Source organism: Balaenoptera physalus (genome assembly GCF_965194825.1).
Source record: "Balaenoptera physalus genome assembly, chromosome: 21".
NCBI classification, from domain to species: Eukaryota; Metazoa; Chordata; class Mammalia; order Artiodactyla; family Balaenopteridae; genus Balaenoptera; species Balaenoptera physalus.
In genome coordinates this window covers 13,896,064-13,909,785 of record NC_138902.1, presented here as the reverse complement: position 1 = coordinate 13,909,785, position 13,722 = coordinate 13,896,064, and the positions used below count along the sequence as shown (strand labels likewise).

General features: G+C 34.7%; 1 protein-coding gene across 2 annotated transcripts in view; it reads left to right on the top strand.

Moving 5' to 3' along the window:
- The window catches only part of LOC309651429 (A disintegrin and metallopeptidase domain 3-like), a 108,424-nt gene that overhangs the window by 74,914 nt on the left and 19,788 nt on the right, over positions 1-13,722 (top strand). The window contains exons 13-14 of one of the 2 annotated variants that reach the window (XM_082444170.1): positions 1,495-1,593; positions 4,331-5,173. In XM_082444170.1, coding sequence (XP_082300296.1) covers positions 1,495-1,593; positions 4,331-4,624 — 393 coding nt within the window. In that variant the 3' untranslated portion in view covers positions 4,625-5,173. Of the gene's footprint in view, positions 1-1,494; positions 1,594-4,330; positions 5,174-13,722 lie in introns of those variants that run through there. The other variant, XM_082444169.1, reaches the window with a different exon arrangement.

The window sequence follows — 13,722 nt, the reverse complement described above, 5'->3', positions numbered from 1 at the left end:
CATTGATTTTTGTTTTATTTTCCCCAATGTTAATGTTTACTGTGTGTTTAATCTTCCATCTTCACTAAGTTCTCTTGATAGTTTTCATTAAAATATTTATATTGTGAAGCATAACACATTCTTCTTAATAATGAAACATGAAAATGAAAAAAGAATATCATCTGATTCCTGTAAATATTACAGTGTTATATAGTAATAGAATTTGGGATATACTTTAATAATATGCAGTTAATGTAATTGAAGACATTATATTTAATTTTATATAGGACATTATATAAGTATCCAGGTATAATAAAATATCAGGAATAAATTATTATTCTATAAACACAACTGATAATTTAATTTTGGGGGGAAAAGATACATTATTATAGTTACTTTTACAACATACTATTCAAAATATTTAATGTCAAATAAAAATACATATATACACACATATATGTATATATATAACACAAAACTTTCACACACACACTGTACCTTCACATATTTACTGGGGTTAGGGTGGAGGAAGGTTTTATACATAAACTTTTAGAACAAATCCCAAAGAAAGTTGGCAGTTGGCAGATTTCACAATATCATAATAACAAAAAAATTTTAAAAAAGAACCTGCCAAAATAGAAATAAATTGTCATGACAAATTGTAAAACACTGTAAAATATATTAGTGGCTAGGGGTTAACATCATTAATATAAAAATGCTTACAAATAAAGGAAATAAACAGAAGAATACTTCAACAAAAAGTATGCATAAAAGTATAAAACAGATTGTGCAGATATGTAAAATGTTCAGCACATTAATAATAAAATTAATAAAACTGAAACAGAAACACTTAGTAATTTGTGCCTATCCACTTTACTTATTTTAAAATATTATCAGTCTTGTTTAACATCACTCTTACACTGAATAGATAACTATATAGAAAGAAGGAAATAGTGTATATTATGAAGAGCCTTTAATATTTTTAAATTCTTTGACCTAATAACTTCTAGAATCAATCTTTCATATACAATCTTAGAGCTAAAAAAATGACAAAAAATTTCTTTGAAATGTCATTTACAACAATAATATGCTGTTGTAATTTAGAAGCCTCTATTTTGTCACATCCAAAAATTATTATATATTCACAGAATGATATCTTGAAGAGACTAGATAAGATGGATAACTACTTATGATGTAGTAAGTGAAAAAAAACTCAAAATTTACAATTCCTATATTTATGAACACAGAGATTGAAATAAATTGCATTACATTTTTAACAGTTCAAATTCTTGAGCATGGAATCATGAATAATTTCATTGCCATCTTTTTTTCTATATCAAAATATATTAAGTTTAGATATATATATTAAATGGTGTTAAAAATAGATACAGAAGTAAAAATTATACTGTGATTGTAATTAACTTAGAGACTTTATTAGTATATTATGACAATAAATAAAATGATTTATTTGATTGAAAATTCCTTTTATTTAAATTGATTGCATTTGCTTTTTAGCACTGCTCTCATAAAAAATGCTGTGATGCTCTAACATGTTTTCTGATTGGAGATGCAGAGTGTGGTACAGGACCATGCTGTGACAGAAAAACTTGTCAGGTAAGTTTTCAAAATATTGCCTTATTTTCTGTCATGAAATTTTTGCGTTCTTGTGGGTGCATTTTGTAGCTTTTTTTTTTTCGCTTTTATTTTTACTCATGTTTCAAATTATATTACTTTATGTACTTGATTCATACACAGTTGATTTCAGAACTGAGAGAAGGTCCTTAGATCTTTTTCAACCTCTTTCGTAGTGCTGCCTCTTACTGTATTGTTTCAGTCTCTACTCAAGACCCATCCTGTTACTGCATTTAATAACAATTCCAGACAATTTGGGTGCTATGAGTTCCTCTTGGTCGTGCCTGAATGTAGCTCTTCATGATTGAACGACTTATGACAAAATTATGAATAAGCCACCCAACACACACTTGACATGCAATATTTGAATACAGACAATAATAATAAAAACCCCTCATTTTGAAAGTAGCAGAAAAGGAATCCATATAGAATAGTCAGCAATATGTAGCATATCTAATAGTGAAGATTAGCTTTGACAAGACCCTGGAAGTGACTGACTGAATCTTTGACTTCCCTTGGGAAGTTTTCCATTCAATTTTCCTTCATAGCCACATCTGATAGGAGACTGGGTAAAATCTTTTCTAGGGATTGCTTCATTTTAGCGACTCACCTTTTTTGTGTCACTTTCAGGGGTCTATGACAAACATAAAGACTGATTAATTAGAAGTTTTGCTGCCAAGTTTGTTTTTTCTTTGTCCATGAAATCTCTCCTAACATCATTTTACTTTGCTCTATGCATGTTCTTTTTCACTCAGTGGGCTAGTTTTTAAAGTCAATGGTCATTTGTTTCAAGACACATGAAAGTAGAGGCCAGCCTAGGGTTTCCACTTCTCAGCAATAAACCTTGCTGCCCTTTCCTTCACAAGAGCTCTCATCTTAGTCTTTGTCTCCAAATCAGTGGGACTGAGCAGTCAGACTTTTCTAAACAGTCCATTGCCCTCTACCTACATCTCAAAGGATAATTCTTTACAACAGAGGTAATTGCTACATTTGGTCGAACGAAAATTCATAGTATAAGTTACTAGGGAGGGCTTCAGGGTAACAGCTAAATGCACTATGTTAGTTCACATTAATTTTATTATGTATTATAGCACGGAATTTGGCTTTTGCTGTCATTTAAAGGCTCACGGGTGCCTTACACTCTGCTCTCTTACGGGTGGCCATAAGCTTAAAAGGCTTTCTATTTTCTTCTCTGTCCACTTTCAGCTAGGCTAGTTTCCACTGACTTTTGTCTGCAATTTAGTGATCTGATCCAGTTTTTTTCTTATAAATTTTCATTTTAGATGGACACAAGTCCAAGTGCAAAGACATGGAAGACCAATAGTTTAACCAGCTGTTTTTCTGACACATAACAGTGATTAATATGTTTTTAGCCAGTACACAGACATTCCTATATGAAATTTAAGAAACTGTGATTGGTACTGCATAACACCAGTTATTATGGGTCAGTTGTATCTTGATGAACAGCCAAGCAAAGAATAACAAACAAACACTTATGAAGCTTAAGTAAGGCATGAGTCTAGCTTTGTGCCCAGGTGAATCTTTGTTTGGAACAGGAGCAACAGGATTCTTATTCTACGTCTGTTGGATATCCTTGCCTTTTTGTTGGCAGTTCTCAAACAAGCTTTTCCTGTAGGCACCACAGATAGCTCATTGCAGTTCCTGGCTTTTCTAGTCCATAGTGTGTGATATTTCAGAAGAGCAGAGGAATCCTGTTTCCCAACATCCATCTCCACCCCTGGTAGTGGCAGAAACCCCGACCTACACTACATTCTAAGTTAAATTCCCACCACTGTGTCTAGGGAGAAGTGTTCCGATTATCATCCTGAGTCAGCAGCAGTTTCATGTGATTTATAAACTCCTCATGGTGAAAGTGGAGTTAGTCCTGAAAGGAAAATTACTTGAAATGCTAAAAGGATAAAGATGTCAAAATTAAGAAACATTTTAGAAACATGGTAAAGACTGGCATATGAGTTAGCTAGAACATCTCAGGAGTGCAACTAATTAGTCCCCAAGAATCAAAAGCTGAAAAACAAACACACGTCGTTTTATATCAAATATTTTCTATTTATCTTGAAGTAAATATTCAGGATAACCAGAGCATTTTAACTATGAGAACTTTCACCAGAGCCATTGTTTTAAATTGAAGTGCAAATCACACAATAAAAAATTAACCGTTTTCAAGTGAACAATTCAGTAGCATTTAGTGCGTCCACAATGTTGTGCAACCACCTTGACCTGGTTCCATAGCAGGTTCTGCATCCGAACAGGATACCCTGACCCATTACACACGTACCTTCCTTTCTCCCTTCCCCTCAGTCCCTGGCAACCAGCAATCTGCATTCTGCCTCTATGGATTTACCTACTCTGGAGATTTCATATAGGTAGAACCATACAATGTGTGACCTTTGTGTCTGGTTTTCTTCACTAAATACAGTGTTTTCAAGTTTCAATCACCTTGTAGCATAAACCAGTACTCTATTCCTTTATGTGGCTGAACATATTCCATTGTCCATACGACAATTTGTTTATCCATTGATGGACATTTGGCTTCTTTACGATCTATTCCACCAGAACTTTTAATTCATAATTTAACTTTAAATACTTACAAATGTATTAATAATTGAATTGATAGTTACAAATACAATCCTCCTGTTTAAATTTTTATATTTTGTTTTACTACTTTAAAAACAAATATTTGGTTTTCTTTGTCTCACAGATAGCTGAAAGAGGACATGTATGTAGGAAAAGCACGGATATGTGTGATTTTCCAGAATTTTGCAATGGGATAGCTGAGTTTTGTGTACCTGATATGAAATCTGCTGATTTAGAACTGTGCAATAATAAGACTGCCTTTTGCTATCAAGGAATATGCCAAGATACAGATAAACAGTGTGCGGAGTTGTTTGGAAAATGTAATGGTTGTATTTATTTTCTGAGGTTTATTTTTAAACTATATTTGTTTCTTAAGTCAGTAATGCACCCTATAGCCATAATAATAATTATTGCTTAAATCTAAATTTGGAGATAAAATTGCAAAACAAAGCATCTTTGACCTATGTCAGGAGGTAAAATAGATCTAGTAAGTACGAGACAAAAAGAATAGGATATTTGTCAAGTTTCAGGTGATTGATGGAAATGGAGTAGACTATTAGAATTACAGATAAGTGAGCAAATGATTGTTTTACTTCTTAATCATTTCTGGACGATAATAACAATTTCTATTCTCGAGTAGGTAGTTTTTAGTTAAGTGTTTCTCCTTCATATATAGCCAGTAGATGGCACCAAATATTTATAGTAGATGACACTGCCTGGGCTTTGTTGTCTAAATGTCTTTGTATGAATTTACCACGCTTTTAATTTTTAATGTTTTTTTTTAAGATGAGTAATTGAAACTTTATTTATATTTTCAGTTTCGAAGGGGGCTTCTGCTCTATGTTCACAAGAAGTGAATATGCATACAGATGACTTTGGAAACTGTTATGGTCGTTTTTGTAATTATCGGTGTGTATTTAGAAAAATATACATTTTCCAAATGCACTGTATGTGTATGTGTGTGTACTGCAAAGAATCACTTAATACAAATGACAGATGAATATAGTATATAAAGATAAATTTATATGGTGCACCTCATAAGATGGTGTGTGTTCTTTTTTTTTAATTTTTTTTAACATCTTTATTGGAATATAATTGCTTTACAATGGTGTGTTAGTTTCTGCTTTAAAACAAAGTAAATCAGCTATACATATACATATATCCCCATATCTCCTCCCTCTTGCGTCTCCCTCCCATCCTCCCTATCCCACCCCTTTAGGTGGTCACAAAACACCAAGCTGATCTCCCTGTGCTATGTGGCTGCTTCCCACTAGCTACCTATTTTACATTTGGTAGTGTATGTATGTCAATGTCACTCTCTCACTTCGTCCCAGCTTACCCTTCCCCCTCCCCATGTCCTCAAGTCCATTCTCTACGACTGTGTCTTTATTCCTGTCCTGACCCTAGGTTCCTCAGAACGTTTTTTTTTTTCAGATTCCATATGTATGTGTTACCATACGGTATTTGTTTTTCTTTCTGACTTACTTCACTCTGTATGACAGACTCTAGGTCCATCCACCTCACTGCAAATAACTCAATTTCATTTCTTTTTATGGCTGAGTAATATTCCATTGTATAAATCTGCCACATCTTCTTTATCCATTCATCTGTCGATGGACACTTAGGTTGCTTCCATGTCCTGGCTATTGTAAATAGTGCTGCAATGAACATTGTGGTACATGACTCTTTTTGAATTATGGTTTTTTCAGGGTATATGCCCAGGAGTGGGATTGCTGGGTCGTATGGTAGTTCTATTTTTAGTTCTTTAAGGAACCTCCATACTGTTCTCCATAGTGGCTGTATCAATTTACATTCCCACCAACAGTGCAAGAGGGTTCCCTTTTCTCCACACCCTCTCCAGCATTTATTGTTTGTAGATTTTTTGCAGATGGCCATTTTGACTGGTGTAAGGTGATATTGTCACCTTATTTTTGATAAAGGAGGCAAGAATATACAATGGAGAAAAGACAGCCTCTTCAATAAGTGGTACTGGGAAAACTGGACAGCTACATGTAAAAGAATGAAATTAGAACACTCCCCAACACCACACACAAAAATAAACTCAAAATGGATTAAAGACCTAAATGTAAGGCCAGGCACTATAAAACTCTTAGAGGAAAATATAGGCAGAACACTCTATGACATAAATCACAGCAAGATCCTTTTTGACCCACCTCCTAGAGAAATGGAAATAAAAACAAAAATAAACAAATGGGACTTAATGAAAGTTAAAAGCTTTTCCACAGCAAAGGAAAACATAAGATGAAAAGAGAACCCTCCAAATGGGAGAAAATATTTGCAAATGAAGCAACTGACAAAGGATTAATCTCCAAAATTTACAAGCAGCTCATGCAGTTCAATATCAAAAAAACAAATAACCCAATCCAAAAATGGGCAGAAGACCTAAATAGACATTTCTCCAAAGAAGATATACAGATTGCCAACAAACACATGAAAGGATGCTCAACATAACTACTCATTAGAGAAATGCAGATCAAAACTACAATATCACCTCACACCAGTAAGATGGTGTATGTTCTGAATAGCTTTGGTGTTATGCTCTGAATAACATTGTGAATTATCCTCATATTTTGAACTGTTATTTAAACAATATATTGTGTTGCTAAGTGACATATGGGTAATTTTTACTGTGTTATATTACAGGGATGTCTATTGTGGAAAGTTAGTTTGTCTCTGGACACGTACAGAAGTAGTGCCATTTAAAAATTTTGATACTCAGTATACTTTCCTTGGAGGCATTGTGTGTCTAAGTGCACATCTAAGAAATTCGACACCAATAACCTTCCGAGACGATTATACCTATGTAAAGAATGGCACTATGTGTGGTCCAAATCAGGTAAACACAAATTCTTCTTGATTCTATACATGGTATGTGAGCATCTTAGTGTCTGTGTAAGTGTGTTTGTGTATGAGAGAGAGAGAGCCCACTTAAGATTTTTAATTTGTAATTGTTACCAATTTTGGTTGCTGTGTCATGATCTTAAGCCTTAAAGGTCAAAATTTCTATTGATCAAAGGAACACTTGCTTTACTTTTTGTCATTTTTCATTATGAATTTTACCATAGATATTTAAAGTTGTTTTCTCACACTTGAGTATCTTACTTAACCTCTTTGTTAGGCCAACATCTGTTCTGCAATAATTTGTGTAAAACAGGGAAGAGAAAACAATCAAATAATACACCCCAAAAGCAGGTCAGAAAAACCTGAATAATAGGAACAACAAAGATAATTAATTTGATTGTAATAAAAGTAAAATATTTATTTGCTCATTAGCCTACTTCCCTAATTCTTTTTCCAAAAGCACAATATACTTGTTAACAATTTGCCCTTTCTCAAGACACGAGAATAAAACAGAGTTTAGCTTTATTTGTTTTTCTTTTTGTTAAACATTTGAAGAAACATAATAGATGATTTAAACTAGTACCATTGAAAATTTAGTTGACTAATGTAAAACAGTACACAATTATCTCACATTTAAATTTAAATAATTTAAATGGAGGTATAATATTTTAAGAAAAGAAAAAATAAGAGAAAAATGGAAGTGAATAGTAAACTTATCTCAGAATGGGAAAAAATATTCTCACATAAAAATAATGAAGTAATCACAAAGTAACATACTGGTGTTGACTACATTTTAAAGTAATATGCCATCCCCTTGAAGATCATTTAAAATAAAGTGCCAGAAAAACAGAAATATAGATCAATGGAACAGGATAGAAAGCCCAGAGATAAACCCACTCACATATGGTCACCTTATTTTTGATAAAGGAGGCAAGAATATACAATGGAGAAAAGACAGCCTGTTCAATGAGTGGTGCTGGAAAACTGGACAGCTACATGTAAAAGAATGAAATTAGAACACTCCCTAACACCACACACAAAATATAAACTCAAAATGGATTAAAGACCTAAATGTAAGGCCAGACACTATAGAATTCTTAGAGGAAAACATAGGCAGAACACTGTATGACATAAATCACAGCAAGATCCTTTTTGACCCACCTCCTAGAGAAATGGAAATAAAAACAAAAATAAACAAATGGGACTTAATGAAAGTTAAAAGCTTTTCCACAGCAAAGGAAAACATAAGACGAAAACAGAACCCTCCGAATGGGAGAAAATATTTGCAAATGAAGCAACTGAGAAAGGATTAATCTCCAAAATTTACAAGCAGCACATGCAGCTCAATATCAAAAAAACAAATAACCCAATCCAAAAATGGGCAGAAGACCTAAATAGACATTTCTCCAAAGAAGATATACAGATTGCCAACAAACACATGAAAGGATGCTCAACATCGCTAATCATTAGAGAAATGCAAGTCAAAACTACAATGAGGTATCACCTCACACCGGTCAGAATGGCCATCATCAAAAAATCTACAAACAATAAATGCTGGAGGAGGTGTGGAGAAAAGGGAACTCTCTTGCACTGTTGGTGGGAATGTAAATTGATACAGCCACTATGGAGAACAGTATGAAGGTTCCTTAAAAAACTACAAATAGAACTACCATACCACCCAGCAATCCCACTACTGGGCATATACCTTGAGAAAACCATAATTCCAAAAGAGTCATGTAACACAATGTTCATTGCAGCTCTATTTACTATAGCCAGGACATGGAAGCAACCTAAGTGTCCATCGACAGATGAATGGATAAAGAAGATGTGGCACATTTATACAATGGAATATTACTCAGCCATAAAAAGAAACGAAATTGAGTTATTTGTAGTGAGGTGGATGGATCTTGAGTTTGTCATACAGAGTGAAGTAAGTCAGAAAGAGAAAAACAAATACCGTATGCTAACACATATATATGGAATCTAAAAAAAAAAAAAAAAGGTTCTGAAGACCCTAGGGGCAGGACAGGAATAAAGACGCAGATGTAGATGTAGAGAATGGACTTGAGGACACGGGGAGGGTAAGCTGGGATGAAGTGAGCGAGTGGCATGGACATATATACACTACCAAATGTAAAATAGCTAGCTAGTGGGAAGCAGCTGCATAACACAGGGAGATCATCTAGGTGCTTTGTGACCACCTAGAGGCGTGGGATAGGGAGCTTGAGAGGGAGACGCAATAGGGAGGAGATATGGGGATATATGTATACGTATAGCTGATTGACCTTGTTTTAAAGCAGAAACTAACACACCATTGTAAAGAAATTATACTCCAATAAAGAAGTTTAAAAAAAATACACTTGGAAAATATCACTGTAAAACAAAAACAAAGTGCCAAAATGTTTACTAAAGTATGGCAAAGTAAATAAATAAATTCATTAACTAATTTAATCATTCATTAATTAGACAGAAAGCACTCTAATGGCTTCTATACGGGGCATAACACCAAAGAAATAATTTTGTCTTTGCCCCTGGTTCCTGGCACAAAGATCCTAAACCCCTTGGAATTTCCTGACTGATAAGAATTTTTTTGTTGTTATTCATAATGAGCCCCTTCTGATCAAACCGAATTTATGCTAATGGAGTAACAGGGTGGGGCATCTAGATGGCTTCAGGATGGTGCTGGTTACCAGAAAGACCAACTGATTAGAGGAATGGAACTTTTAGTTCTACTCACAAATTCCACTAAGGAGAGTAGCATGGCTGGAGATTGAACTCTGTAGAAACTTGGAACACTGAGATCAGGGAGCTTCTAAGTTGGTGAAATAAAAATGAATATCCAACAATTGTGTTCGTCTAATCAGTTAGGAATTGAAAATAATAATTAATGGTGAGAAGCACAACTTATTATCATCCTAAACCAAGTATAAATTAGCACATACTTTCTGGAAAGTGATTTAGAAATGTGTAAGAAGTCAATTATATTATCACATCTTTTTGTCTATTTTTTGAAATGTATTACTATTTGTTACTATATTTTTCTACATTATTGAAATATAACATTATACTAGCTTCACATGTACATCATAATGATTCATACTTGTATATATTTCAAAATGGTCACCACAAGTCTAATTAATATCTGTCACCATATGTAGCTATAATTTTTTTCTTATGATGAGAAATTTAAGATTTACTCTCTTACCAAGTTTCAAATACAGAGTACAGTATTAGTAACTGTAATCACCATACTGCACCATACATCGCCATGACTTATTTATTTTTATAACTTGAAGTTTGTGCCTAACCTCCCAAATCCCACCCCTGGCAACCACCAATCTGTACTCTGTATCTGTGAGCTTGGGTTGTTTTGTTTTTATGCTTCTTAGGATTCCACATATAAGTCAGATTATACAGTATTTATATTTCTCTGTCTGACTTATTTCATTTAGCATAATGCCCTCAAGGTCCATCCATGTTGTCACAGGTAGCAAGATTTCATTTTTTTATGGCAGAAAAATATTCCGTTGTGTACATATACTATATTTTTGTATATATACTATATTTTCTTTATTCATCCACTGGTGGACACTTTAGTTGCTTCTACATCTTGGCTATTATAAGTAATGCTTAAATGAACATTAAGATGCAGATATATTTTTGAGTTAGTGTTTTCATTTTCTTCAGATAAATGCCTACAAGTGGAATTGCTGGGTCATGGTAGTTGACCAATGGTAGTTCCATTTTTAACTTTTTGACAAACCTCTATACTGTTTTTCATAGTGGCTACACCAATTTACATTCCCACAAACAGGAACAAGTGTTCCCTTTACTCCAGTTCTAAGCCAACACTTATTATTCCTTGTCCTTATGATAATAGCCATTCTAATATCCTAGAAGAATAAGAGAAGGAACTTAAGGATGGAAAAGTATTTGAGGAAATAATGCCTGGAAGGTTTTCAAGAGGCATAAACCCACAGATGCAAGAAGCTGAAAGCACATGATATAGAATGAACCCAGTGAAATCCAGTAAGATACAGCATAATAAAATTTCTGAAAACTAACGACAAAGAAAACTAATCTTAGAATTAGAGTGAAGCAGCATCTTATATACTGGATAAACACAATTACAGTAACATTTGGAATAAAACCATATGGGCACTAGACATACAAATACTAATAGAAAATTGCTACGCTAGATAACTAGCCTTCTATCATCCCACATAACATTTAAATTCAGCAAATGTCCTGTGGAAAAATGAGCCATTTATTTAAAAGACGTCTGCTTTCTCACACCAGCCCTGTTTGACCACTAAAAGCATTACAGTTTATCCATTTCTCCTGCAAGATTCTCTGCCTGGGAAAGTCCATTCATTAGCCCATGCCCAACTGGGCAATGTCCCCATGGAGGGTAAAGAAGAAAGAAAGGGGGGATGGGAAAGGAAGGGAAGGAAAGGAAAAACAAAGACTTTGACTTTTCCTGCTTGGTCTGGAGGAGCTTTAAGCTGACAATGACTTTTTGATCCCACAGCATTTTTAATAAAAATTCTAATTGGCAGCTCTCTCTATGCAACTGAAGTTTGTCACATTGTTACCAGGGAGTAGGTTCTTGTCTCATCACAGGAAGAATTCAGAGACAAGATAGGGAAGTCAAGAAAGCAAAGCAAGGATTTATGTAAGCAATAGTATGCTCTCTAGGGGAGAGCGGGCAGGCTCAGGTGAGTAGCTGCCCTGAGTTTTTTGGCAAGCCAGTTATGTGGAGCGTAGAAATGAAGGGGTGGAATATTCAATGGAGAGGGAAGGGTTTAGGGTCAAAATTCCCTGATTTTTATCCCAGCTCCACCTTCCCGAGGGTAGGAGGGATTTTTGTCCTTATTTAGCCTTGATTGGAAGTGTCATGGAGTCAGTGCATGATGGAAACTTATTATCTGCAAGGTAATTTTATTGTAATGAGGGCCTAATGACAACAGGTTGCATTGAGATGCCAGAGATTCCTGCCTTTTCCCACCTTTCTTTGTCTGCTTCCAGGACATTTATCACTGCAAAATGTGTGGCTTCCTGTCTGTCTGGAGGTTTCTGCTTTTCTTTTGTCTGCCTGTGGGCTCCCGCTGTTTACAAGATGTATGGTTTTCTGCCATTTGGCCTGTGTCCCCCCGCCCCGCTCTAATAATATGACAGTCTCTATTTTGGAAGCTGGCTTTTAGGCCGTGGTACTTCCAGTAGTTTAACTGGATAGTACCAATTCTGGAGGACAGACCACTGGACAAGCCCGTATTCTGTAGTCACCATTAACTCAATTGCTTTATGAAACAAAATACTCTTCTAAATTGTCTCCCTTGGGATAAAGTGTTATGTTGACTGTGTTCTGTAACTGAGAGAAGGGGGCAGGTGAGTAATGGATACTGAGAGCTGACTAGTTCTGTGGTTTTGTGCGCAGACTTCCATTGATAGTTCCACATTTTAGCCACCCTTTCCCATCTTGCCCTTTCAGCTCTTCTTCCTGCTTTTCCTTAGGACTCTGAGGCTGCAGCTCCTCTAAAGCAGTGTGAGGCTGATCACCTAGGCTCTCCCCTTTGCCACTGTGTTCCCTGTGGTTGCTTTCTCACTTCATCTCATCCAACAGTGACCTTCATTTTATTTCAAAATCCCAGGAAGTCCTTTACTCTCTCCTCTTCTAAATGTCTCTTTCTGGTTTTCCTTTACTCTCATTTATTGGGAAAAGGGGGACTACTGTGGGTGCCAAGTCTGTGAATTTGAATTGGAATCATTCTGTGGTTATTTTTAAAAGTCATCAAGGATATACTTTATGTTCATTTGTTATTCTACAGTGTTCAGTTGTTTTCAGAGAGGTTAGATGGTAAAGGCTTCTTTACCACATTGTCTTCAAATGTGGGTCCTTTGTAAAAATCAGTCTATCAATTGATAGATAAGAAAAGAGAAAAAGAGATTTTATTTCTTATCTATCAACATAAAGAAGAGTATGTCTTCCTTGTCAATTATAATAAAAATTATAAATGTTATACTCCTAAATTTAATACTGTAATATATTAAGTGAATAATATATTACACGAAGATAGGCATTATTCCAGCAATGCAAGTTTGCTCAATATTGGTTGTGATAGAAGGCTTCTTTGAATTGTTTATTTAGAAGACAGAACAGGAGTTTATCAAACTGATTGTAGCTCATATAAGAAGGTGAGGAGTATTAAGCATATCTTCTTAACATAATCATTTCAAACTTGAAGAAAAATGTCTGGGGCATGTAATTGTCCAAAAATAGATAAGCTAATCAATGACTGAATGAATAAAATTAACTGTCTTTTCCTTACCCATTCTTACACACAGAACTGTATGAAAACATGCTTACATAACCCAAGTTTTTCTCCTCAGGAAATATTTTTTTAGTTATATCAAGGATTTTTTTTTTTTGAACTGTGATGTGATTTCTTCTGGGACACTATTAATGTTTCTTTTTTAAAGAGGGAAATCCTATGTGTTAGTTAATATTCAAATCACTGTCCCAACCACTGACCAAGGCTAAGTATTTTCATAGTGCCTTTTGCTTTTCCTGTCATTACAAAAGAGCCAGCTACAAATCGATCTGTTTAGTTGAAAGAAATTATATCAGAAGCATGGTTCTTAACTTTTCCTGGC